Raw genomic sequence first — 27,068 nt, 5'->3', positions numbered from 1 at the left:
TTCTGCCGACAACACAAAGTGGGTTTTCTATAGATCCTATTGTACGTGCGCTCGAGCTGTTCTTTTAAGTGGGCACTAACAGCTGAGAGTATGCCTACATTTACGAACACAAATACACACAATCTGGAATTAGTTAATGGGTAATGAGAAAAAACAGGCAGATATACTGACTAATGTTCTGTATGGGTGCTAATGGCTTGCCAAGTACACATCAAGCTAAATTAGCCAACCTACTCAAGAACACTGGTTGAACCTCCTAGTTAGTCTCCTAACAGTAAACCTCAGCAGAATAACACCACTGACATCTATTGTTATGATTCTGTCGTGTAGTCATTTGCTAGGCAACTCCTATTTCAAAGAAAATTACCAATTTGTCAGTTCATATGAATAGCCATTTTACTGAGTTCACAAGGATTATTATCTGCTCATCACATCTTTCCAAGAAGGGCAAGGGGATAGATCGCGACTTTTATTTATAGTGTAACGTATGTGCTTCACATCTTTCTTCATGTGATGCCCTTTGACGTCAGTTGCTCTAGCTCTTCACATGTAACTAATTGCATTTATCGCAATATATTTTGTTCCATTTTTAACACACATCCACAATTGACGCAGGTACAGATCTATAACACAATTATAGAATCTTAAATTCTTTTAACTCCACAAAATCAAATTATTAAATGATTTACATAAACACAAAATAATATGGTAGCTGGATTGTCTGAACACCATCAGGCTGACTGACTCTGAAAGGATTTGATAAAAAATGCAAATCAGGTTCTGTGCCTCAAGCACAGCATCTATTCCTGTGGATTTCGCTTTCTTCAAGCCAAAATATTATCCTGAAACATTTAGGCGGAGATGCAACAAAAAGAAAGCAATCCTTCAGATAAACTGTAAGACGGGACTATGAGGATGGTTTTCTGGATAAGGCAGTGTTTTTCCTGCATCACAGATACAAGGTCTCCCAGCGAGCAGTGTGAAGGTCCCCTGGCGAATTGCGGCCATTTCCCAACAGCAGGAGTGGCTCGCTCGCCCTGGAACCGGGAACCCGACTGGAGAGAGAAGCCGTCGGGCCCGGACCCTGCTCGTCCCTGAAGACTGGGAATCGGAGAGCAGGAATGTAGGGAGATGGTGGCAGAGTTCTGGTAAAAAGAACCAGGGTGTCTAACCTTCCGCGCCCACAAGGTCAACTGCTGGAGGTGCTCCCGGGGAACAAGGGCTGAAGAGGGCCATGCAAGGAGAGAAATGATGGTTCGCGGGATGACTGGAATGGAGGTGGCGGCTGCAACGGGTTTTAGGGGCCAATTTAGGTGGGTATGAATAGCTAATTGGGAGAATGTCTACTGATGGGGAGACAAGCCATTAAATAATGGTGATATAACACAAGATTACTGATCCCTTTGAAAATGATCCAAATGCCTTTATCTCACTTAATTAAAAAATATCTCAATGTTTAAAATTTCAACCGAAGTGATTTTCCAGATTCTCAGTCACAAAGTGCTGCAATCTGGAGGGAAAGAGCCTCGTCCCGAAATGCCGACCATCCCTTTATCTGCAAAGATGTTGTTTAACCTGCTGAGTTCTTTCAGCAGAATGTCCTTTGCTCCAGATCTTCACCTTCATGAAAATGCATTTCCTCCAACTTTATGATTAAGTGGCCTGACTTGACATTTAACAGTTTGCTTGTTTTTGCCCTTCAGAGAAAGTAATTCCTTTATATTTACTCTATTAAATGTTTAATACATACTCAATGGTGATCTGACCCAACCTCTGTACTCTTTCTCCTCACTCAGCCTCCAGTCTCTTTTGTGCAAAGGTAAGTCTAATTACATTTTGGAACCCCACTGCTTCTTGGGAGAAGAATTGCCAAAATCCAAAATAATGAGAAAAGATGCTAAAACATTAAGTGGGCAGATAGTTTTTCTCCCCCTCTCCCTCATTCATTTTCAGTGATGAGGGCACTGCTGATAAGGCCAGTATTTCTTTGCCCATTCCTAAATGCCATTGAGAAATACAGCGCAGAAACAGGCCCTTCGGCCCACCGGGTCCGCGCCGCCCAGCGATCCCCGCACATTAACACTATCCTACACCCACTAGGGACAATTTTTTATTTTTACATTTTTTTTACATTTGCCCAGCCAATTAACCTACATACCTGTATGTCTTTGGAGTGTGGGAGGAAACCGAAGATCTCGGAGAAAACCCACGCAGGTCACGGGGAGAACGTACAAACTCCGTACAGTACAGCACCCGTAGTCAGGATCGAACCTGAGACTCCGGCGCTACATTCGCTGTAAGGCAGCAACTCTACCGCTGCGCCACCGTGCCGCCCTTCTTAAGTTATTTGCAGTTTTGTGAACAAGCATTCGAAGTGGAACGCTTGGGCCTTGAAAGCTATATCGCATAAATATTAAATGCGCAAGTACCTAATGCATTTCATGAAATCGCACTTGAGACCAGCCTGTGGTTAATATGTGCACAGCGTGAGGAAAGCTTTCCTTCTTCAGACGCTGCAGTGACATTTCAATGGATTGACTGCTCCTCGTTACACAGCCTGAATAACTTGCCCATTATGTATCTCCTATCTTTTTAAAAATTAATACACTAATGGGAAAATGAATGCAGGAAATATGAACTATTTCATCTATACATTTCCAAATCGATCATTCATCTTCTAAAAAGACGTAGGTAATTAAAAATTAACAAATTAAGCAGGCGCTCTCTGCCACAATCTCATTTTCGATATCACGCAGACCAAGATCATTAACCCAGTTTTATTCTGTCGTAGAGATGGCAAGTATGACTTTTACAATGTACTGAATATGTGAAGTCGACCAAAATTCATAGGTACTTGTTCATTCTGTTTCAGAAGTTGACATCAGCAGTATTTGGGCGTAATAAACTACATCACCAGGTGCCATGGATTATATTGTTTGACATTAAGAAAGGTACAACTAATAGAGTTTCAATTTTGTAGAAAAGTACCCACTTCCTTCCCCTTACAACAGAACATACTTTGTGGTAATTATATTCAAAAGCTCCTGTACAAGAATCATCCTTAGAAAATGAAACACGTTTTTTGGGAAACAGTTGTATTTTAAGAGAGAGCAAATGAAGACAAGCAGGTAAGAGGCGGACGGGGAAGAGGAAACAGAGTTAGCAGCTAAACAGAGAGTGAGAGAGTGCATGAGAGCACGGTGGAGAGCGCCAGAGAGCGTGCGAGAAAGTGAGAAAGCGTGCAAGAGAGAATGTGCATGAAAGAAAGAGCACGAGAAAGAGAGAGGGAGTGTGAGAGAGAGAGGGAGTGCGAGGGAGAGAGGGTGCGAGAGAGAGAGGGAGTGCGAGAGAGAGAGGGAGTGCGAGAGAGAGGGTGCAAGAGAGAGAGAGTGTGAGAGAGGGTGCGAGAGAGAGGGAGTGCGAGAGAGAGAGGGTGCGAGGGAGAGAGGGTGCGAGAGAGAGAGGATGCGAGAGAGAGGGAGTGCGAGAGGGAGAGAGGGAGTGCGAGAGAGAGAGGGAGTGCGAGAGAGAGGGTGTGCGAGAGAGGGTGCGAGAGAGAGGGTGTGCGAGAGAGGGTGCGAGAGAGAGGGAGTGCGAGAGAGAGAGGGAGTGCGAGAGAGAGAGGGTGTGCGAGAGAGAGAGGGTGTGCGAGAGAGAGGGAGTGCAAGAGAGAGAGAGTGTGAGAGAGGGTGCGAGAGAGAGGGAGTGCGAGAGGGAGAGAGCGCACAAGAGAGAGCGTGCGAGAGAGTGCATGAGAAAGAGAGAGCACAAGAAAAAGAGAGTGCGTGAGAAAGAGAGAGCGTGTGAAAGAGAGACAGTGCACACTGAAATGACCACTTTGTCGTACTATTATGGATCTCTAATCCCTAGACATTTGCTTCTCATAAATCGGAAATAGCAATGATCCGCACACAGTGATTACGTATGGAAACATCTGCTGGCATCTCTGCAGTAGAGCTGCAGTTGACTTTGACTGCCTACAAGGTTAAAATGAGAATAGTCACCATAGATTGAGCTGGCATTCAGCCTGTTATTATTCTTTAAATGAAACATTTTTAAAAAAACAATAAAATAGAATATTTTGTGCAAACAATAAGTGTGAAGATCGGTAAGGAGGTGAGACAAACATGGTGACCTGCATCAATTAAGGTTTGCGATAATGGGTGTTGGTGTTATTCTAGGGGTTCTAACCAGACTGAGAGATGCCAGCACCGCAAATGAAAATTCTTGCTTTGACTCAGAACCATACAAGATGCTCAGAGTCTTTTCACATATATTTTGGAAGGTTGCGATTTTGATTTTGTCTAATTTGTTGCCCCTTTTCTTGAATTCACAGCTAAACCAAAAATTGAAATGTATATAAACTGGAGTAGACCACCTGAATTGTGAATGTGTAGATATTTAAGGAAGACAGAAGTAACCTTCTAAACACAGTATCAGCGGATTAAATCTTAGCTAAATCTTGCACCCAAAAACTTCATGACGTGCAAGAAATGTGGCTTTAAATGGTGGCATGTGTAGTAAGAAATGATTTATTTAACTCAATTAATGTGGGGTTCAGTCAAATTGGAATGATATTCAGGTGAAATTTCATAACAACTTGAAGTATGTAGAGATGCTCCTTTCCAACATTAAAACATACTTCATAATCATATATTCATACATCATATTTCATTGACATCAACCGAGTCAGCCAAGATGACTCGACAATCCCCACTTTTATTACAATGCATAACAATAGATAATAGGTGCAGGAGGAGGCCATTCGGCCCTTCGAGCCAGCACCGCCATTCAATGTGATCATGGCTGATCATTCTCAATCAGTACCCCGTTCCTGCCTTCTCCCCATACCCCCTGACTCTGCTATCCTTAAGAGCTCTATCCAGCTCTCTCTTGAATGCATTCAGAGAATTGGCCTCCACTGCCTTCTGAGGCAGAGAATTCCACAGATTCACAACTCTCTGACTGAAAAGGTTTTTCCTCATCTCAGTTCTAAATGGCCTACCCCTTATTCTTAAACTGTGGCCCCTTGTTCTGGACTCCCCCAACATTGGGAACATGTTTCCTGCCTCTAACGTGTCCAACCCCTTAAAAATCTTATACGTTTCGATAAGATCTCCTCTCATCCTTCTAAATTCCAGTGTATACAAGCCTGGAAGATGATCGTGATTTCTTAAGCAGTCAGTCAGGGGTATCTAGCTGTGCCTGCATCCTTGGCTGAACCTCAGGCAAAGAGATTTCTTCTTCGCCCCCTTCATGTTTGGCTCAATTGTGTCAAAAGATACTTCCACTCACCCATCTTTGGACAGCATATGACGGAAGAAGTCATTTGCAGCGAGTTTGATGGCCTTTTCAGGTGTAACTAGGGTAAGGTTGACAGCAGCTCCTGGAATGATGCAGGTCGGGGACAAATAGAGGTGGGAGAGGGGGGTGGGGAAGAGAGAAAACACAACAAATCATTTCCAGTTGTAAGTAGTTAATGATTTTCACTCTTGAGATCCTCAACTTATAATAGTTCAAAGCTAGAAAGCAAATACAATAGGTACACGAACACGAAGCAAAACTAATTCAGATATCTATGCTTCTGTGACTCCACAGTGACAGATCTCAAATCTTACATGTAAACAACGCGAGGCAGCAGAGAGTGAGGTTAGAAGTAGCATGAGCACCATGTATGGTTAGTAGGAAAAGCTTTGAAAGAGGCTGCAGTTCTTATGTGGGCTGTTTAGCATCAAACATTTTTCAGAGGACATGCAGCCAATTATGACTCATTATTTGGATATATCACTCTGTAATCCTTCTTCATTCAAAGAATGGTTCCATGCCAGCACATCACTAACACTCACTCAGATGGGATGTCACTGTTACACGGGTGCAATTACAACAATGTTAGAATGTCAATGTACACTTATTTGTTAAGATTGTAAGTTTACCATGTAGTTGAACAATGATGGTTAGAGAAGTTCAGTATCTCCAATCACAACAGGGACACAATGTGCATGCAAGTGTGAGTGTGAGTGTAAGGTCTGCCTACATTGACATACTAAAGCAGCCCCTTTGCCGCAATGCAGTTACACACTCACCTCCAAGAGAAGCACACGCACACACGCTCACCCCCAAGAGAAACACACACTTACACACTTACACACACTCGCCACCAAGAGAAGCACACACTCACCCAAGAGAAGCACATGCGCGCACACACACAAGAAGCACACACTCACCCCCAAGAGAAGTACACACTCACCCAAGAGAAGCACACATGCACGAGAAGTGGTATACACCCCCCCCCAAGGAAGACACGTGCACACCCCCCCCCCCTCCCCCTCAAAGGAACACAGGCACACAGTGGAAGACAGTCTTGCCCATTGAGCCTTTGGTCAACGGTTGTATAACCAAGTCCTGAAGTGAACCAATGGAGAAACAGCAGTCATGTAACTGAGGATGTTTCAATGTACAAAGGCAAATTATTTCAAGTGCTGCAAGGTCTCAGTCTAACAGGGGAAAATGTACCAGTATTATGTAATCAGGGCTGCCCCAGTTTCCTCTACCTTTTTCTGATTTCATATCCACTGTTTACTGGAGAGCTTTTTGTTCACACTTTGCAGAGTTTAACAAAGCACTTATTTCTTGGGTCAGGGTATTCCTCTCCTTATTGGTGATGTTGGACTTGACTAAGAGATGCCGATGATTTTGCAGTGACAGTGAAGCTTGAACTAATCAGGTAAGTCTGTACAGCGTACAGCACCAGGAAAAATAAAGTTTACCAAAAACTGCCGCAGAAAGCCAGGGAAACCTGATGTTTGGCACCTTCTTGTGTTATTACAGCACCCAGCCTCAACTTGACCCTCGCTTGCTCTCTGATGTTGGTCACATGCAGCCCTCCAGTCACCTCTGTGCCTTGTTTTAGTTTTTTTTAAAGTTTTAGTTTAGAGATGTTTAGCTTGGGGTGGCACGGTGGCACAGCGGTAGAGCTGCTGCCTTACAGCACCAGAGACCCAGGTTCGATCCTGACTACGGGTGCTGTCTGTATGGAATTTGTACGGTTCTCCCCGTGACCATGGTTCGATTGTAATCGTGTATTGTCTTTCAGCTGACTGGTTAGAGTGCAACAAAAGCTTTTCATTGTACCTCGGTACACATGACGATAAACTAAACTAAACTGATATGGGCTACTCAGCAAGTGGGGGGAGAAACACAGGAATGGTGCATCCTCATACTGCCACTTCATGAGGCAACAGGACAACAAGCGTCGCGGCGACACATCGGTGGAGTTGCTGCCATACAGAGCCAGAGATCCGGGTTAGATCCTGACCACGGATGCTGTCTGTACGGTGTTTGTACGCTCACCCCATGGCCGCGTGGGTTTTCTCCGGGTGCTCCGGTTTCCTCCCACACTCCAAAGACGCACAGGTCTGTAGTTTAATTGGCTTCGGTAAAAATAGTAAATTGTCCTTAGTGCTGGTTTATGGGGGATCGCTGGTCAATGTGGTCTCAGTTGGGCCAGTAGACTCAGTTGGGCCAGTGGACTCAGTTGGGCCAGTGGACTCAGTTGGGCCAGTGGACTCAGTTGGGCCAGTGGACTCAGTTGGGCCAGTGGACTCAGTTGGGCCAGTGGACTCAGTTGGGCCAGTGGACTCAGTTGGGCCAGTGGACTCAGTTGGGCCAGTGGACTCAGTTGGGCAAGTGGACTCAGTTGGGCCAGTGGACTTTAGTTGGGCCAGTGGACTCAGTTGGGCCAGTGGACTCAGTTAGGCCAGTGGACTCAGTTGGGCCAGTGGACAGTTGAGCTAGTGGACTCAGTTGGGCCACAGATGGGCCAGTTTTCGTGCTGTATCTCTAAACTAAACTAAACTAAATTAATCTGCTTTAAACGATGCAAACACAGAGAAGATGATGAGTGGCAACTCAACAATTATCCCTGCAAGGACATTTTGTTTCTGGCACTTTATTATGAAGCAGCTCCAACAATAAACAGTGGCCAGGTTGTCACTGCTTAGCATGGGGAGGGACACATTGGTAAAACTGGGAAGAATCAGAGCCAATGGGAATCAAAATAAGTAGGGAAAAGAAAACATGAACTTAGATTGCTGCCAATAAAGTCTGTTGACCAGCTTTGAAAAAACACACACATATATTCTGGAGATCATAGCTGAATTTCCCCTCAAGTAATTCAGATCTGCACCATTTCTATCCTCTCACCATTACCCTGGTTTAAAATGATTCCGATGAAGGGGAGACTGGCCAAGAAAGAATTGTCAGACACATTGTGTAGGAAGGAACTGCAGATGCTTGTTTAAATCAATAGACACAAAACGCTGGAGTAACTCATCAGGTCAGGCAGCATCTCTGGAGAAAAGGAATAAGTAACGTTTCGGGTCTGAATCCTTCTTCAGACTGGCAGGACCTGTCCCTATACCTCCTCCCTCGACTCTGTCCAGGGACCCCCAACAGTTCCTTCAGCTGAGGCAGAGGTTCACTTGCACCTCCCTGGTTAATTCCCGGGATGGCGGGACTGACAATATGATAAAAGAATGGGTCCACTGGGCTTGTATTCACTGGAATTTAGGATGAGAGGGGATCTTATAGAAACATATACAATTCTTAAAGGATTGGACAGGCTAGACGCAGGAAAAATGTTCCCGATGTTGGAGAAGTCCAGAGCCAGGGGTCACAGTTTAAGAATATGGGGTAGGCCATTTAAGACTAAGATGAGGAAAACCCTTTTCACCCAGAGAGTTGTGAATCTGTGGAATTCTTTGCAACAGAAGGCAGTGGAGGTCAATTTACTGGATGTTTTTAAGAGAGAGTTAGATTTAGCTCTGAGGGCTACAGGAATCAAGGGATATGGGGGAAAAGTAGGAACGGGGTAATGATTTTAGATGATCAGCCATGATCATATTGAATGGTTTAAATTATATCATTATAGAATGTACCTTCTATATCTCTCGTTTCCCTTTTGCCTGACTCTCAATCTGAAGAAGGGTCTCATCCCGAAATGTCACATGTTCCTTTTCTCCAAAGATGCTGCCCGACCCACTGAGTTACTCCAGGTTTACATGCCAAACTCATTGGTTGGTTGGTACACATTTTTTCAAGGCGACTCGAGGGGATAGGCATTTAACATCCCCAGCATCACCAGAAACAGGGCTGCCAATGGGATACTGTGCATCACCAGCAACTGAAGTGTGAAACACCATTGCATGTTGGGGGCCAATTCACTGCCAGATTAGATACCAGATTAGGAAGGAGATCTGCAGGTGAGAGTTCCTGCAATGTCACAAAGGGTGGCGGATGAAGCAATCTCCGATGTGCAGCCAGGTGCAACCCCCCAACTTTACACGATCACTGAGGCAGTGTCTTAAAAATCAGCCTCAGAAAACTTTAAAAGTACTCAGTACATTTTAAAGGAATTGGGAGTCTTCCAAAGACAATTATCAACATAGAGCCAAACATGTACTGTACATAAAATTCACCACAACTTTTTTTTTAACCGAAAGCCTCCAGCAGGTCATGGCAGCCGGTGTTGCGGTCATGTTAAATTAAGCAGTAATCCAAAGAGCAGGAGTTTAAATCTTACTGTGGCAAAACGGGAATTTGAAAATTTGACATGAAAAATAAACGCAGAAAATTAAATGGAACGAATGCACGTTAGCATAAAACTGTCAGGCTCGGTGTGGAAACTCAAGCGTTTCGCTCGTCTCCTTTAGGGGAGGAGACGTTCGGTGCGAAACAATGGTTTGACGGATTAATGCCCTTTGAAGTGGCAAGCAGCCCATTCAGTCACACAACCTGGGAATCTGTCACAAACAGCATTGCCAATGGCATCTATGCTGAAAGTTTGAAAACAAGTATTTCAAAAGCTGGGGAAAAAAAGACACAAAGTGGTGAAGTAACTCAGCGGGTCTGGCAGCATATCTGGAGAACATGGGTAGGTGACGTTGCGGGTCGGGACCCTTCTGAATTCATCTTGGGGACAATGTTTGGCACAGACATTGTGGACCAAAGGGCCTGTTCTTAGACTGTGCTGTTCAAAGTTCTATGGTCATTTTTGTTTTAGATGTTACATAGTAGCTTAATAGTTCTTTTCAATGAACCCAATGAGTTTAAAGTGAGTGCAGGAACTAGGGCCCCAATGTTGTAAGGGGAATGAATGTGGGAATCAAATAGTGAGCCAAATTCTTAATCATCTAAACAATAGATTACCCGAGTTTTACTATACAGTTTCTTCTCATTGTACTCGAGGGCTTGAACTATAGGTTGAGCAGGCTAGGACTGTATTCCTTGGAGTGCAGGAGGATGAGGTGTGATCTTGTAAAGGTGTACAAAATCATGATAGGAATAGATCGGGTAAAGGCACAGAATCTGTTGCACAGAGAAGGGGGATCGAGAACCAGAGGACATAGGTATAAAGTGTGGGGGAAAGATTTAGTAGCAACTTGAGGGATAACTTTTTGTTTTACACAAAGGGTGGTGGATGTATGGAACGAGCTGTTGGAGGAGGTAGTTGGGGCAGGTACTATACAATGTTTAAGAAACATTCAGACAGGTACGTGGATAGGATACGTTTAGAGGGATATGGGACATGTTGGACGGTGTGGGCAAGTTGGGGTGAAGGGCATGTTTTCATCCTATATGACTCTGTCATACCAATATAAATGGATTGGATGAGGTGCAACTCTTCACAAGGGAGATACTATGTACAGAGGAACACTCATTCGCAAACGCTCACTGACAGCAGGGCATGGTACAACAAAGCAGAGACATGGGGGTGGGACGTACAATCTCACACAGTACTCAAGGACAGCAATAGATCCTTGTATGCAGAGGCCACGTTTTCCACAATTCAATTCCACTTTTCTAACCTGATTTCATACATTTATATCAGCTCTTGATCCACTCGAGTTGTTGAGCAGGTTTCTGCTGGATAATATAAATGTTGTGCATTGTAGCAATCTTCCTGGTCACAGTACAATTAGGAGATGCAGCAGGGTCAATTACTGGGTTTACTCAGCTCGAGGAGGGAATAAAGGCCAATCATCTCCACATGATTCACAGGTTGGAAAGTCCTGTACTCACTGCCTTTTTTGTGATTTGCAAGATATACATAGGTCAAGAGAGGGGTGGGGTGAATTGGAAGACATGGATATACAAGTTTATAAAACCACATGTTCATCAATGGTCAGTCACTAGTGGAATATGGCAACCAAGTCAGGAAGTGAAATAATTCACTGTCACAGCATGCTTGGATTGCACCAGAGCCTCAAGCCTCTAGGCATCAAATAATGAGAAACAATAGATTTATAGATACCAGTGATAGATTTTTAGATATTGAGGGAAGCAATGGGTTACGTGATTAGTGTAGGAAAATTACCCAGAGCTAAAAGATCCACCATTATCCTGTCGAACTACAGAACAGATGCAGGGAGTCAAATCTCCTGTTTCTGCTTCAGTTTATTATTTTCTTGTTGTGTTGAAAGTAGTTGATAAATAATAACAATACATATTGTGAAGCTGTCAAACAAATTTAAGAGTGGTGAATCCCAAAAAGTTGTATTCCATGAGTGCTCATTTGCACGGGTCAATTTAAGGTTTCACACGCATGCAATTGGATTGCATCCTAATGTAAGGTTGTGTGGTCGGGGTTTAAATACGGTGGTGTGGATGGGGAATGGTGCAATGCAAGTTTAATCTTGCAGTTTACCAAATTGACAGACTCAGCTGCCGTAAAGTCCCTATCCAGCAGGAGACCGTTTAGGTTTCTAGTGAGGGAATTAAAATCGAAAGGTGTGAAAAACATTGCTGAAGGTCTCTTAGCAACTAATCCAATGACAGAGGCAATGGGCAGACATCAAAGCTGGTTGTCAGACCAGCCACACACAAGATAGGAAGGAGAGAGAAAACCCTCGCATAAACAAACCAATGTTACACTGTATTAATGAGTGTTACCCGAGACCTGGTTTCTGAATGCTCAAACCATAACCCTTTCTTCATAATACTCATATATTCAACATATTTTCTATTATTTATTTTACAGAAGGAAACAAAATCTAATAAATCATTTTTAGTGGTTCTACGGTTCCATAGAAAATGGAAATATTCTGTAAGGTGCACGATGATTTATTTAAACAAAATGGATGTTTGGCTCATAATTATAATTATTGTTAACTCTTGGAGAGGGCATGTGACTTGGTGATAGGAATCATCCTGACACAGGGACGCCTCACAGAAAATGGCTCAAAATGCAGGATTTGGCCATTTAACATCACCACAAGGACTGCAGCAGTTCAAGGAGAAGCCCTCCACCCCGACGGGACAAGGAGTGGGCGACAAGTACCATCTTGTCAACATTATCCATACCCATGAATGAAAACAGTAACAGAGTAAAAGACCTGTGCCAGTGTTATGGTCCAAATGTTGCTACTTCATGAGTTGAGCAATATCGTTTTTGGAAATAAAAATCAGATGCAAACTTCATTCAAAGATTTTAAACAACTAGAAACACTTAGACCATCAACTTGAAACAAAAATGGAGTACCATGCATAAAACCAGTTAGTAAGAAACGGAGCCTTGTTTCAAACATCCCTCCACCATTCTGTACAAAAGGCACCCCCCAATTCAGCAAACCCAATCCTTCCCCAGCCGCAACATGTTCTTTCAGTTTATGCATTTACCATACCATTAAAAGTGGCACTGGTCTTTTGAGTGCCCATATTTTCTCGTACTCTGAAAGAAAACAAATAAAGTATTTTCACATCTACAATTGAAGGCTTTCTTTGTAACTGCACACTCACATTTTCTACTACAAGCACAAATTTTACCCAAAGTATACACAGTAACTGGTTTCAAAACTCATTTGAAACTGAAAGAGGATTTCTAGCAATAAGCTTTTGATAAGTAAATTGCGAAGTGGTCTATTTGGTAGTATATACCACTGCGTGAACCATCATGCCTCTGGCTTGACCGATGCTTTCTGAATGAGCTCACCTTAGTTGAGGACAAGGAGGAGGGATAGAAGATGTATGAAAATTAATGTCAGAGTGTCTACAGGAGAGGCAAGAGAAATTGGCTATTTTGATCCAATTGAGTGATCATTATTACAAACCGTTGTCCAAACAGTTGAGTGGAATGAGCTTGAGTGTGATGACTTCCTTGCCTTTGTGGTTAAAGTATCTAGCAATATGAGAATGAGGGGAAACTTATTAATCTCTAGCTACTTTGCAACTGGAACCCAGCAAAAGTAAATGTCTTCAAGAATATGTGTGTATGCATGTATATATATGTATATATATATATATATATATATATATACATACACATTACATGCACACAAACTGCTGAATCATATTTAGTCAAATCAAATTTTCTGCAAGAACATTCGGGTTTTTTTAGAGTCATTAGAGTCATTAGAATACAAACTAAAGTATGTCATCATAGAGATCAAAAGATCATTAAGCTCTACACTATCTTCTGACTTTCCTGATTCTATCTTAAACAATGGGGCTCCACCTTCCTTCCCATTCTCTCTGTGCTCCAAACACAAAGTTCTTCCCACACTTACATCCATTTTGTTGAAATCAAGAATGGGTGTCTTTATACTCTTCCAAACCCTCAAAACCACACCAGGCTTGCTAAGGATATTGGCCAACACATCGCTCTCTTTCCCACTCACCCCTTATCCACCCCATGCTCTTCGCATGCTTTTTTACTTTGGTTCTGACTTAAAAGAAAATCAATTATCTTCCTGCCACATGAGACTCACTGTGTGTACAGTACTTATGCAACAGAGAGCAAAGGCTGGAAATTTCAATTAATAGACAGTCGGCCGATACCTAGAATTCAATCGATCTGGCAACTTGTAAGCTACATCCAAAGTACTGCAAATCTGCAACTAACTTGTCTCCATGGGTGCAAACCTACTACCAATGTTGTGTGCCCTTTAGGTGAACTATGCTATGTGGAATCAAGTTACAAAATGGCATTTTTCAAGAAATGTTTCCTCTCAGAACTTCCCATATCTCAAGAGCAAAAGAAAAACTAAAAGCATTCTGGATAAATTTTGCTTTGGAGTGTTTTTGTTGGATAAACAACAATAAATAAAAGCACAGCGCATTCAATACCAGGCAAACATACGCTTGTGACTTAATTGGCACCGTGGACAAGGCCATTGCATTTCTTCCAGAGTGTAAGTGGGAACTGAGTGTGCAGGAAGCAACATTCTACAAAGTCACACACAAAATCACTGTTGTTTCAGCTCCTTGCCTATAGCCTGCTGTTTTGCAGAAAATCAGTGAGAGCTTCATTTGTCTAGGAAATTGAATGCAATTGAATTAATAATGAACAGCACATTATCATGCCAACTGTCTTTCCCACTCCTGGACTGTTAAGAGTTGTTGAGATGTTTTAAAACTGAACTGTTCATTCCTGCTTACTCTCACATCTAATTGTACATTTCCTTGTGCTCTTCCTTTTTGCAGGATATCTGCATGTAAAGAGCAATAAACTGCTCCATGACTTCTAACCATGACTCACAGGAGATATTAAAGAACGCATTCAGTTTAAAAGAAAAGGCTTATAAAATTGCAAGAAAAGGCGCGGGCGGGCCTGCGTCTGGGAAGGTGTTAGGATCCAGCAAAGGATGACCTAGAAATATATTAAGCAGGGGAAATAAGAGAGTAAATGACCAAGAAACAAATACAAACAGCCGAGTCTTCCTCATTGAACTAGTGCCGCCAGGACACCAGACCTTAAAGTGAGATACACAAGAATTGCACGTTGCCTTAGACAGAGATAATAGAAACATAGACATAGAAACATAGAAAATAGGTGCAGGAGTAGGCCATTCGGCCCTTCGAATGTTGGAGATCGGATGTTGACGAGACTTGGAACTTGCAAGATGGCACCAGAATGTGGCAACTCTTTGTGCGCTGCTTCAGAAGAGGATCTATTGTATTCATGTATGGTGGGCTTTGGTGGAAGGCTTGCGAACAAGCATTTCATTGTATCTCTGTACACATGGCAATATAAAAACCATTGAATTATCCAAAAAGGAAAAGACCAACAAAGGCAAAGCAAGAATTCCTCACAGAATTCTTGATAAAGGGAATAAGAGGATGGAAACAGAGACTTTACGCCCATCTTCACAGAAAAAAAAATCAACTAAAATATCCTGGATATTCTGCAGAATACAAGGAATTTAAGAAAATAAAATCAACATGAATAGCTAAAGAGCACAAAAGCTGATTAATTGCAGAAATTTAGTGATCCATCAAATTTTGAAAGAGCTAGATATAGATGGTCAGGATATCATTTTCCAAAATTCTACAGATCCTGGAATGTTTCCAGCATTTAAGAAACAAATGAAAGAAAAACAGGGAATTACCAGCCTGCTAGCCTAACCTCAGTAGGTGGGAAAATATTGATTTCTCTAATCAAAGGGCATGATATTAAGACACATAAAAAAATGATACAATTGAGCAGAGTCAACATGGATATATGAATGAAACATAATTTTCGATTAATCAACTGGAGTTTTTTTTGAAGATGTATTGAGTGGAGTAGGTGAGGGGCAGTGGTAGATGTGTGCACTTTGATTTCCACAAGAGGTTCCAAATGGTCCCACACAGGAGTTTATTGAACAAGGTTAGAGTACATGGGATTGGGGAAATATGCTGGCATGGGTTGAAAACTGGCCAGCAGGAAGCAGAAATAAATTATTCCTTTTCAAGTTGGCATGCTGTGACTAATATTGTACTGTAGGGGGCAGTGTTTGTTTCCCAACTATTCCCATTCTTCGACCTGAAAAGTTAATCTCACATCTCTTCTCACAGACGTGGCTTAAACTGCTAAGATTCCAGCATTTGTCAATTTGCTAGATTTCAACGAAGAATCCTAGGCTTGGACAGAGAAAAGCAACTTCATTATTCTCCACTCTCACAGCTCTCTACCAACATAAGCTATGTTGTCGAACATAGTCAGCCAGGAGAGGCTGAAACTACAAAATTGTTCTCTTCTGTTATATTCAATTTTACTCCAGAGACACTGTAAGAGTTTGAAGACTTTAGGAGCGCATTTAAGTATAGAAACGTAGGGAATAGCAAAAGCAAATGGCTGAGGGCGTCCATGAGAAGCTACTGTTGCAGATTGTCAGATCATAAATGCCTGATCGCTGCATAAAGTAGAGCAAGGATAAGGGCAAGAACCAAGAATCATAGGTTTACGGTGAAGGGGAAAAGATTTAATAGGAATCTGTGGGGTAACTTTTTCACACAAAATGTGGTGGGTGTATGGAACCATCTGCCAGAGGAGGTACCAGAGGAGGTAGTTGAGGCAGGGACTATCCCAACATTTAAGAAACAGTTAGACAAGTACATGGATAGGACAGATTTGGAGGGAGATGGGCCAAAAGCGAGCAGGTGGGACTAGTGTAGCTGGAACATGTTGGCCGATGTGGGCAAGTTGGGCTGAAGGGCCTGTTTCAATGCTGTATCATTCTATGACTCCAAGGATGATTCTGCAAAGGAAATATGTTAGAAGGAACACTATCAGACACTATCAGATAGGCCAAGATGATAATAATGCTACATGGTTGCAATAACAGCAGCAAAACTAACAGGTGAAAAGGAAGGCAGAAGCACAAGGAACTGCAGATGTTGTAATCTTGAACAAAACACAACGTGCTGGAGGATCTCAGCAGTTCAACATCTGTGGAGGAAATGGACAGACAACGTTTCAGGTTGGGACTCTTCTTCAGACTGACTATGTGGGGGGAGAAAGCTGGAAAAGAGAAGTAGAGGCGGAACAAAGTCTGGCAAGTGAGAGGTGGATACAGGCAAGGGGGATTTTGATTGGCAGGAGGGCAAAGTAAATGACAAGGACTGGAGGTGATTGAGAGACAAAGGATGTCAGATAAGGAAAGAAGACAAATGAAATGTAAAGCTAGAGGGCGGAATATAGGTGGAAAGGGACAGGGAAACATAGGGGGATAAAAGGGAAATGAGCGACTCAGGGAATGAGCATACGATGGAGGGAATGGAGCAGAGTAACTTAACGGGGTGGGAGACAGAGGGAGAAATTGGTGTGCAGTGGGGTGGGGTGCACATACGGGAGAGATAGGGGGAAGTGGGGGATTAAATCTTTAGCCACACAACTACTGAGGAAGCCACTGAGTGCAAGGTATACATGATTGGCCACATTGTGGCAGTTTCAATGGCAATAACGACCTACATCTAGAGTTTATTACAAAAACTTTCACTTGTGATGGCAGCAACCATTCTAACAATTAACTATGAACTCAGATGTTTTGGACAACTTCTTTGTGGGTCGGGTACCCTCACGTACAGTCTACGTCCACCTCTCACCCAGAAAGCATACTATTATAGAGTCCATAAATGTAGTTAAGCATGGTCGAGCAGTTTACTGGAATGGCATAATTCCATTCCATTCTCCCCCTCACTCTATTACGTGACGATTCACTGTTGAGGATGGTTCATCAATAATAGTTTCATATGAAGTGCTGGAAGGCATCAAGCAGCTGGAACACTCTAGCTTTCAGAAGTTAACGCTACTATAAGCTAAAGGTTCTGGTGTAAAACATTAGCGAGAAAAAAACCCAGAAATCAATCCATGGTGCTCTGCAATGCTATTTTCTTGACTGGCTAATCTTCCAGTTGAAAGCATAAACATCATCTGATCAGCAGGAAAATCTTTCGGATATCCGTTTGAATCAACTTGTTTTGTATTGGCCCATATTGTGGCTACCTAATCAATGCAATTTTAATCTCCAACTGGGCATTCATGGAGTGCTGTCCAAAGACAGTAGAATTGTCATGCCCAAACTACCCACTTCCCAACGCATGAACAAGTGATGCTTTTCCCTCTAGTATCTTCTTCTCCCTGAAAAATGACTATTGCTTCCCCCAGAAAATTGACTAATGCTAAGTTTGGTATATTACATTGCAAATGGTCAAGGTGAAGAATGACTATTACATTTTCTCAACCAGAGTCACTGAATGCCGCTTTCCAACAATGACCAAGTTTCTCAATTCCTGCTATTCCTCCACTCTTTGTCCAAGTGTCAATGTACCAATGACTCCAAACTCCGGGGTCAACTCACCTGAGATCAGCTAATTCACGATTTGGCTCAAGCTCAGTGTGGGCATGTCGCTACTCCTTGCAGTTCAGAAATTAGAAATTGGATGTTCACTTCTGGAGAAAGATAAACAATTGTACTGGAGGGGAAGAGTACTGGAAGTTGAAGAACATGCCTTCTTCTGGCGATAGTGGAATTTGGAAAATGCGTCCTGATTGGGGTTGAGAGGGACTTCCGGAGCTGCTGACCAGAAAGATTCCAGGCTGGAGACCCCTCAGGCAGTTCAAAAGCAGCCCAGTGAGAAAAAGAACTTCATGAAAACTAGTCTGCACAAGCTACTCCTGTGGACTGTGCCCTATCAATTTTTGATCCCCTACCATTCTACAAAAGCCATTGAACATACATTGACAAGTTACCCTTTGAAGACTTCAGGACCATTCTCCAAAGTTGATCAGTTACTCAGTTTTAAATTCACTTTCTCAAATTTTAGTTTAATGATATATAGAACCGATTATTCAGATGATTTCACTCTTACGTTGCATGCAGCAGGTGAGGATGACACTGTAAAGCAGATGTTCCAGATGTGCTTGCACATAATGTTTTGACCTGTGTATTCTACTTAAAAACCTTCAACTAAATCAGCCAATACATTTTTTTAAAATCTAAAAAGCTAATCATGTCTACTCTTTCTTCGAGTTCTTTCTTTACCTTGGTGGATTCACCTGGTTTTCTCTGGGGACCACATAATAAGTGATGTGGAGCAACGTGTATTTCAACTTATTGCTTTGTTCCCACTAACACCTCGTTCAAAGAACACAGATAAAAATGAGTTCAGAAGCTGGCCATTTAACTTCTTTAGTTTGTTTTGTCATACAATTTTTTTTTTAAACAAATAATAAGTGAATTCATACGTTATGCCTGCTTTTGTTCCTGTGAACAAAATTTATCGGACTCCAATTCAAAATTAACATCAACCTCCCTTCAACTGTTGTGTGTGGAAGCAGGTTCTAAGTATCTACCGATCTGCAAGGTGAAATGCTTCCCAACATCCAGAAAGGCTGGGCTCTACTTTTTAGACAATTCCAAGTCCCAGCTTGCTGAAGATGCAGACATAGTTTTCCCTGCCGATCAATCTGTCAGTGATCTTACCAAATCATGTCTTAATCGTATAAATTCTGTGGAATGCAGCCTGTGTTTGTGTAATCACACCTTAATTTAATCCTTGGTATCCAGGTGTCATTCTGGTAAATTCATGCGATGATTCCTCCACAGCAAAAGATACAGTGTCTCGTTGTTATTATGGGTTTTTTACAGTCATAATGTGCACTCGAGCCATACTGGACCAATCCACATCTACCTTCTCCCAATAGATGCGTAGACTTCTAAATCTCTTGTTATCTCTGCTCCTTATAACCTCACACTAAAAAATTGAGAAAATACTCTGATATATAATTTTTATGCCCAAATTATTTGACTTCACATTTGCCTACCTTGAAATCCATCTGCTCATGGGATTGTCCATTCATATCTCCTTGTAATCTAGCGTTGGCATTCACTTAAAAAAAAATGCCATGGCTATGTGTGTCATCATCAAGTTTGAGGCTAAATATCTCCTTATCCAAGGTAGAAGCAGGTTCATTTGTGGTCTCCACGAGGGAATTGGTTCGGCCATTGGTGAAGAAAAATTTGGACGATCATAGATAAGGGACTGGTGCTGGAGATGGCGAGTTGCTCTGGTAAAGAGCTGGCATGAACATGATGGGCCAAATGGCCACCCTCAGTGCTGCAATTATTCTATAATTCCAAGTCCTTTATAGACATGATGAATAGTTCGAAACCTAGGGACTTACTACATCTGATCATTTGCAGCTCTATCCTCCTTTTTCATCTCTTGACACTCAAAGGTCAACAAGTTTCTCCTTGCTCTCATGCACTTCGCTTGCAGACTTCAAAGCAGATGTAAACAAATGCTGAATATTCATAATAATGTTTATGAATGTTCACCTGTCCATTACTGGCTTCACGATGTAAAGATGTACAATTGTTACAACAGGTTCTGCTACTGCCAGTTGCCAGTCATTGCTGCCCCAACATAGGTAAGTTCTAAGCCATCAAACCTTCACTGAGCACAAACGTAATTCAGATACACCAAGTAATCATTTCCTGATGGTCAAACACAGAAGGATTGGGAGTTAAAAGTTGTTATACTATTTATGAACCCCTCTGTATACGTGTAGAATAAAGTAGAAAACAAAAAATTAAAAAAAGACTTACCTCGATACATTCCAAAATAGCCATCTGATCGGATTGTCTTAATAAGGCAGTCGGACCTGAAACCAAAGGAGAATTACAACTTTCCCTTAAGCATTCATAGATTGTGTAACTGCTGCTGGTCTTTCTCCCAATTTAAAGACAGAACAACAATTGTTCTTCATGGTGACAACCTATTTGCATTCTCACTTTAATAGTTGGTCATCATGAAAGGATTCACTTATGTACTATTCTCCAACTTGAAAAATTAATCACCAACAAAATGTATATAAATCACCTCACAAGGAGAGCTCCAAGCATGCCATAAGTTTCACCAGGTGGGTAGATGATCATCATTTCCATCTTCATACTAATTTTATTTTCAACGCAATTTTCCTATTTGTTACTCATTCCGCATGAGTGAGTCTGAGGGACAAGGCTCATTTTCTTTCTGGCCGAAGGAAGTGACCAGCACTCCCCCCTCCCCCCCCCCCCCCCCCTCCACAAAATCATTTTCTGCTCAGCATAGGAATTGGCACAGTACAGCACAAGAACAGATCCTTCAGCCCAGTCTGTGCAGAACATGATGCAAGCTTAAATAATCTCCTCAGCGTGCATATGATCCATATCCCTCTCTTCTCAGCACATCCATTTGTCTATATAAAAGCCTCTTAAGTGCCACTATCGTATCTGCAAAATTATTGTATATTATCCCGTCATATCTGTTTATATTGTAGATTATTGGCATGCCTAGCCTCCAATTTGGCCAAACTGCAAAATAACAGGCAGACTCTACTCATTCTCGACTTTCTTCAGCTCCTGCTTACAAACACATCCCAACATTGCACTGAGAATCTTTCTTGTGCAAGTACAGCTGAAACAGCGAAGACCAAAAAACAACCATTCCATAACATAGTTTCCATCTTTCCTCACATTAGGATTTGCGATGTTCATGCAAAGTTATGAAACATCTATGACCAAGAAGCTGGCCACTTGGCCCATCATGTCAGTGTTGGTCAAAACAGTTTCCTAACCTGCAGAGTGAAATTCTTTTTGCAAATATTACACATTTTTCAAAGAATCAAACCCACTTTCTGGTAGTTGATGGCTCTTCAAGTACATATGTATTGCTTAAAGCTGGTGTCGGCTTTCATCTCTCCCATGTTTTCAGATTGAGAGTTAGACTTTTACTAGCCTCTCAATGTGAAGTACTTCCCCTTGAAACAAATCCTTCGACTAATTATTTTAGGTGCCCCATCCTCTCTGGATTTTTACACCTCTCCTAAAGGAAATAGGTCCCTTTTCATTTTATCCACTCAAAATAAATCTTCCCTCAGCTCTCTCGTCCCAAGTGAAATAGCCATATAGCCATAGAGTCATATAGGATGGAAACAAGCCCTTCGGCCCGACTTGCCCGCATTAACCAACATGTCCCATCTACATTAGACCCACCTGCCTGCGTTTGGCCCAAATCCCTCTAAACCGGTCCTATCCATGTACCTGTCCAAATGTTTCTCAAATGTTGCGATACTACATGTCTCAACTACCTCCTCGAGCAGCTCGTTCCAGACACCCACCACCTTCTTCGTGAAAATGTTGCCCCTCAGGTTCCTATTAAATCTTTAACCCCCTCACCTAAAACCTATGTCCTCTAAACTCAATCCAAAACTATAATATTCCAGTCCTTAATATTCTGGCAACATCTTTGCAAAACTCCTCTGCTTTTTCCAGATCAACACAGCTCTCCAGTCTTGATACCAGAACTGTAAACAGAATCAAGTTGTGGATAAAGTATTTTTCAATTGTAAAATTATAACCTGATTTACATGCAAGTCACAGCAAATCTTATTTCATTAACGAGAAGAACCTCAGAACCAAGATGTTTATTGTTCAACTCAAGGATGAAATAGTGTAAATAATTAGCAACACTGTAAATGTCTGAACACTGTACACAAATGGGTGGAACTAGTGATATAAATGTGGCTGTATCTATTTTTTTAAAGATCATTAATCCCCATGATGTGCAAAAAAAGTGCATTTTTTGCGACGTGTCTTACTTTCAGCCTCTCGCCCTGTGCTGCATTTTCAAGGACAAATTATGATATCAGAGGTGACCTTCAATGCACAATTAGCAATCACATGCTGCAACATGAAACTATATTTACTTCACAACTCTTCCCTCTCATGCCAGCGTCATCAACTGGTCATTCTAATGAGCATTGAGGAAATTGTAGGATTTAAAGGGAGGAAAAATAAAAGAGCAAATATTTTGGAGTGAATTTTTTTTTTCCTAAAAGCTGATTACATCCAAAAATCTGTTTGAAGCCTCAACAATACAGTAACACCCACTGGTGTAATAAGCACCTTAAGATTTTTAAAAAATCACAACATATAACTTTTAATCTTACAATTTGGGTATTTTTAAAACGGAGGTTGACTGGTTCTTGATTAGTACGGGTGTCAAGGGTTATGGGGAGAAGGCAGGAGAATACGGCTGAGAGGGAAAGATAGATCAGCCATGATTGAATGGCAGAGTAGACTCGATGGGCCGAAGGGCCTAATTCCGCTCCAATGACTTATGAACATGAATTTGAAGAAACAGCCCAAGTACTCCAAAGACGTACAGGTATGTAGGGTAATTGGCTGGGTAAATGTAAAAATTGTCCCTAGTGGGTGTAGGATAGTGTTAATGTACGGGGATCACTGGGCGGCACGGACTTGGTGGGCCGAAAAGGCCTGTTTCCGGCTGTATATATATGATATGATATGATATGATATGTTAGAGTTTATTCCAATCAGCTCTTCGGTCCATGCAAGATGGCACACTTTCTTCCCTAAAGTATCCTCTGCCACTGAGGCACTTACCTCTCGACTCCATCCCTCCCACAACCTAAATGCTGCTCTACTCAGACATCAAACTCATCTGTACAGCAAAGCAGGCATCCCTCATCTCAATGTCAGGACTCTTTCCAACTCTCTGCTCATGTTCATGTGCCCAAGATGTTTATTGTTCAACAAGCAGATGCTGTCACTCAATTTTGATCGAAGGTAGACACAAAATGCTGGAGTAACTCAGCGGGTCAGGCAGCATCTCTGGAGAGAAGGAATGGGTGACGTTTCGGGTCGAGACTGACTGACCTTCTTCAGACTGACCCAAAACACCACCCATTCCTTCTCTCCAGAGATGTTGCCTGACCCGCTGAGTTACTCCAGCATTTTGTGTCTACCTTCTATTCAAACCAGCATCTGCAGGGTTTTTTTCCTACTCAATTTTGATCATCACCTTGCTTTGCTTTGGGGGAAAACAGAGCGCAATCCAACAACAAAAGCAGCACAAGGATCAGATAGGCTGTAGGAGTGCAGCTGACAGCAGAATGGGACGGTTATAATGAACTCCTTTGGGTAGCCCCAATACAGAGCGGGATTGGTTCAAAATGCCAATTATGCACGAAAAGCGCAAAGTGTTAATGCAAGTACAAAAAAACTCCCATTAAATGAAACATTTTAGATTTTGGTGGTGCCATACTGGCAGATATGAGACTAGTTTAATTTAGAGATACAGCATCGAATCAGGTCTTTCAGCCCACCAAGTCCAAGCATACCACCAATCACCTGTTCACACCAATTCACTTTGTATACCACGTTTTACATATTAGGGACCATTTTTACAGAGCAATTAATCTACAAACCCACATGTCTTTCGGACATGGGAGGAAACTGGAACACACAGAGGAAGCCCACCCGGTCACAGGGAGAACGTGCAAATTCCACAGTCAGTACCCGACGACTGGATAAAACCTGCGCCACTGTACCGCCTGGATGATATTCCTATTATTACTCCAATTCACTATTTTAAAATATTGCACAATGGCATAATAAATTTAAGTGAACCAAGTTTATAAGGAGTGCAGGAATCAGGGTCCTGCTGTGTTAAAGGAAGCACAGGAATTAGCATCTGGAGAACCAGAAAGCAAAGTGGAGTTAAATAGTTATGCAAAGCAGAATGTACGGTACAGAAAGAGAGAGTTTGCAACTATTTCTCCCATCCCCTCCCTACACACCTTCCTCTAGCTTCACAATTTTCAACTCCTCAGTCCTTTTGTCTCACACCCGTCGTTTACATCCGTAGCCTTTCATAAATCATAGGAATTAGGGAATTTGGCCCATTGAGTCTACTTCGCCATTCAATCATAGGTGATCTATATTTCCCTCCCAACCCCATTCTCTTCACAACCCTTGACACCCTTACTAATCATTAATCAAGCCGCCTTTGTCCAGCTATCTGTCTATCAAAGCCCTCCCTTGCCCATGTTGACCTACGACCTGCCACGCTTTGTCCCGTCTCCTCTCCTCCAGCTTTCTTTCTCCCCCCCCCCCCCCCCCTACAATCAGTCTGTAGAAAAGTCCCGACCCGAAACGTCACCTATCCATGTTCTCCAAGGATGCCGCCTGGCCCACTGAGTTTCTCCAGCATTTGTGTCTCTTTGTGCACAGTACAGAAGCTGGGAAAGAATACAACATTTGAGATTTCAGATTTCCAGAGTCTGAGGCTTTTTTTTGGCGAAGAACTAGATCATTTATTTTAAAACACATCAGATGAATAATGACGGATCCGAACGAGGGAGGTAAAACCTCTGCCGTACTCACATGCTGCTATAGATCCGCTGCCCATTCTGCTGGTTTTGAAGCCGTGTTTTTGCCAAGTCTATGGGAAACACACAGGTGACGCCAATTAATCCTGCGATGCCTCCATTGATCAGCTTGGTGTGCAAACTGCAAGAGACACAGGAGAAACTTTAATTCACTCACAACGCTTAGTACAAACTGGGAATGTTTGTTTGCATTTCATTAAAGAGCAAGTCAGAAAGTGATAAGGAATAAAACAAAATGCCGGAGAAACTCAGCGGGCAGTACAGCATTTGCGGTGGGAATGGATAGGCAAGGTCTCAGGTCAGGACCCATCTTCAGTCCTATTGTAGAGTGGCAGGGAGAAAGCCGGAAAAGAGGTGGGGGTGGGACAATGTTTGGTATGTGATAGGTGGATACAGTTAGACAATAGACAATAGGTGCAGGAGGAGGCCATTCGGCCCTTCGAGCCAGCACCGCCATTCAATGTGATCATGGCTGATCATTCTCAATTAGTACCCCGTTCCTGCCTTCTCCCCATACCCACTGACTCCGCTATCCTTAAGAGCTCTATCTAGCTCTCTCTTGAATGCATTCAGAGAATTGGCCTCCACTGCCTTCTGAGGCAGAGAATTCCACAGATTCACAACTCTCTGACTAAAAAGTTTTTCCTCATCTCAGTTCTAAATGGCCTACCCCTTATTCTTAAACTGTGGCCCCTTGTTCTGGACTCCCCCAACATTGGGAATATGTTTCCTGCCTCTAACATGTCCAACCCCTTAATAAGTTGAGGGGGATTTGATTGGTAGATGGGTGGAGTAAGTGACAAAGATGAGGGGTGATGTGGTGACAAAAGGGTCTCAAGTAAGGAGAGAAGAGGAGTGAAATGTGGAGGGCCAGAGGGAAGAGGGAGGGTTATAGGTGGAAGGGGATGGATGGGGAGAGAGAAGATGGTGGGGAGGGAAAGGGGTGTTCGGGTGGGAGGGGAGAAATGGGTGTTCGGGTGGGAGGGGAGAGTAAAGTGATAAGGAAAAAGAAGAATATACTTGCAAAGAGACTGCAAAGCTTCTAACGGAAAAAAAAGATACATTGGGTTCTTGGCAAACTTGAAAAATTATAATGGTAAAAAAGGAAAAGGCAGAAATAATAAAACAAATTCCTAGTTCTTGCACTGAACACAGAAAGAAAAATCTGGAAAATAATAGGGAACCATGTGATTAGTGTGAATGAAGAAGTTGAATAGATTCTCTATTTAAGCGAGTTAAATTAATGGCATTGTATGCCAACAAATTCCTCAGACCAAATGATCTACAACCTAGGGATTTAAAAAAAGGTTAGCAACAGATGATGAATTTTTAATTATGATCTCCCAAAGTTTTAGAATAATTGTAGAATACTTATCATATTAACAAACATGGCCCCGCTATTCTAGAAAGGAAGGAGAGAAATAAACAGAGGAGTGTTGGCATGACGTCAATGTTATCAATATGGCAACAGAGCACCGAGAAAATCATTACTGTTGCACAGACTGAACAATGATTTATAGAAGTGAACCCCATGCTTTAGGATTCTACCAGGGGCGTGTCCAATGCTTGGCTAAGTAGACATAACTTTTCAGCACTCCCGAAAACAAAGCCCTAAACTGCTAAAAAAAAAAGACGAACTAAAGCAATCAAGTACTTTAAATTAAATCAGAAAGTATACAGAACGTACGGATGTCTTCCAAGAAAGTAAAAGGAGGAGTACAACTGCCACAGAAGCAAGCAAAGGAATCAAGAAAAAAAATCGAAGTTAGGCCCACAGCTCTGATGGAGCAGGGGACTAGATTTGGTGACCCCTCGGCAGGCGGTGAGTCTGGGGAGGGCTCCGGTATGAAGCTGGAGTCTACTACTCCCAGCAAGCGCTCTTTGACTCGGGTCAAAATACGAGGGAGTCGCCGTGAGTTACCAAAAAGGCCCACTGTTTGCCGAGAGGCTGCTGATGTTGTGTCTGGAGTTTCGGACTCGAGTGACGATGAGGTAACGGGAGACTCCACTAGCAGTGGAAGTGGAAATGAGGAAGAAGAAGAAAAGCAAGAAGATACAGAGACTAATATGAAAA

General features: G+C 42.4%; 1 protein-coding gene across 5 annotated transcripts in view; it reads right to left on the bottom strand.

The window, feature by feature from the left end:
• The window catches only part of slc25a22a (solute carrier family 25 member 22a), a 122,563-nt gene that overhangs the window by 25,136 nt on the left and 70,359 nt on the right, over window positions 1-27,068 (bottom strand). For all 5 annotated transcript variants that reach the window (XM_078415143.1, XM_078415145.1, XM_078415142.1 and 2 more), the window contains 3 exons: window positions 24,990-25,115; window positions 20,367-20,422; window positions 5,296-5,386 (listed from right to left, as the gene is read on the bottom strand). In XM_078415143.1, the coding sequence (XP_078271269.1) occupies window positions 5,296-5,386; window positions 20,367-20,422; window positions 24,990-25,115 (273 nt within the window). The remainder of the gene's footprint in view (window positions 1-5,295; window positions 5,387-20,366; window positions 20,423-24,989; window positions 25,116-27,068) is intronic.

This window comes from Rhinoraja longicauda, chromosome 18 (assembly GCF_053455715.1).
Source record: "Rhinoraja longicauda isolate Sanriku21f chromosome 18, sRhiLon1.1, whole genome shotgun sequence".
NCBI lineage: Eukaryota > Metazoa > Chordata > Chondrichthyes > Rajiformes > Arhynchobatidae > Rhinoraja > Rhinoraja longicauda.
The sequence above is the reverse complement of the archived record's forward strand: the minus strand, read 5'-3'. Positions and strand labels throughout refer to the sequence as shown.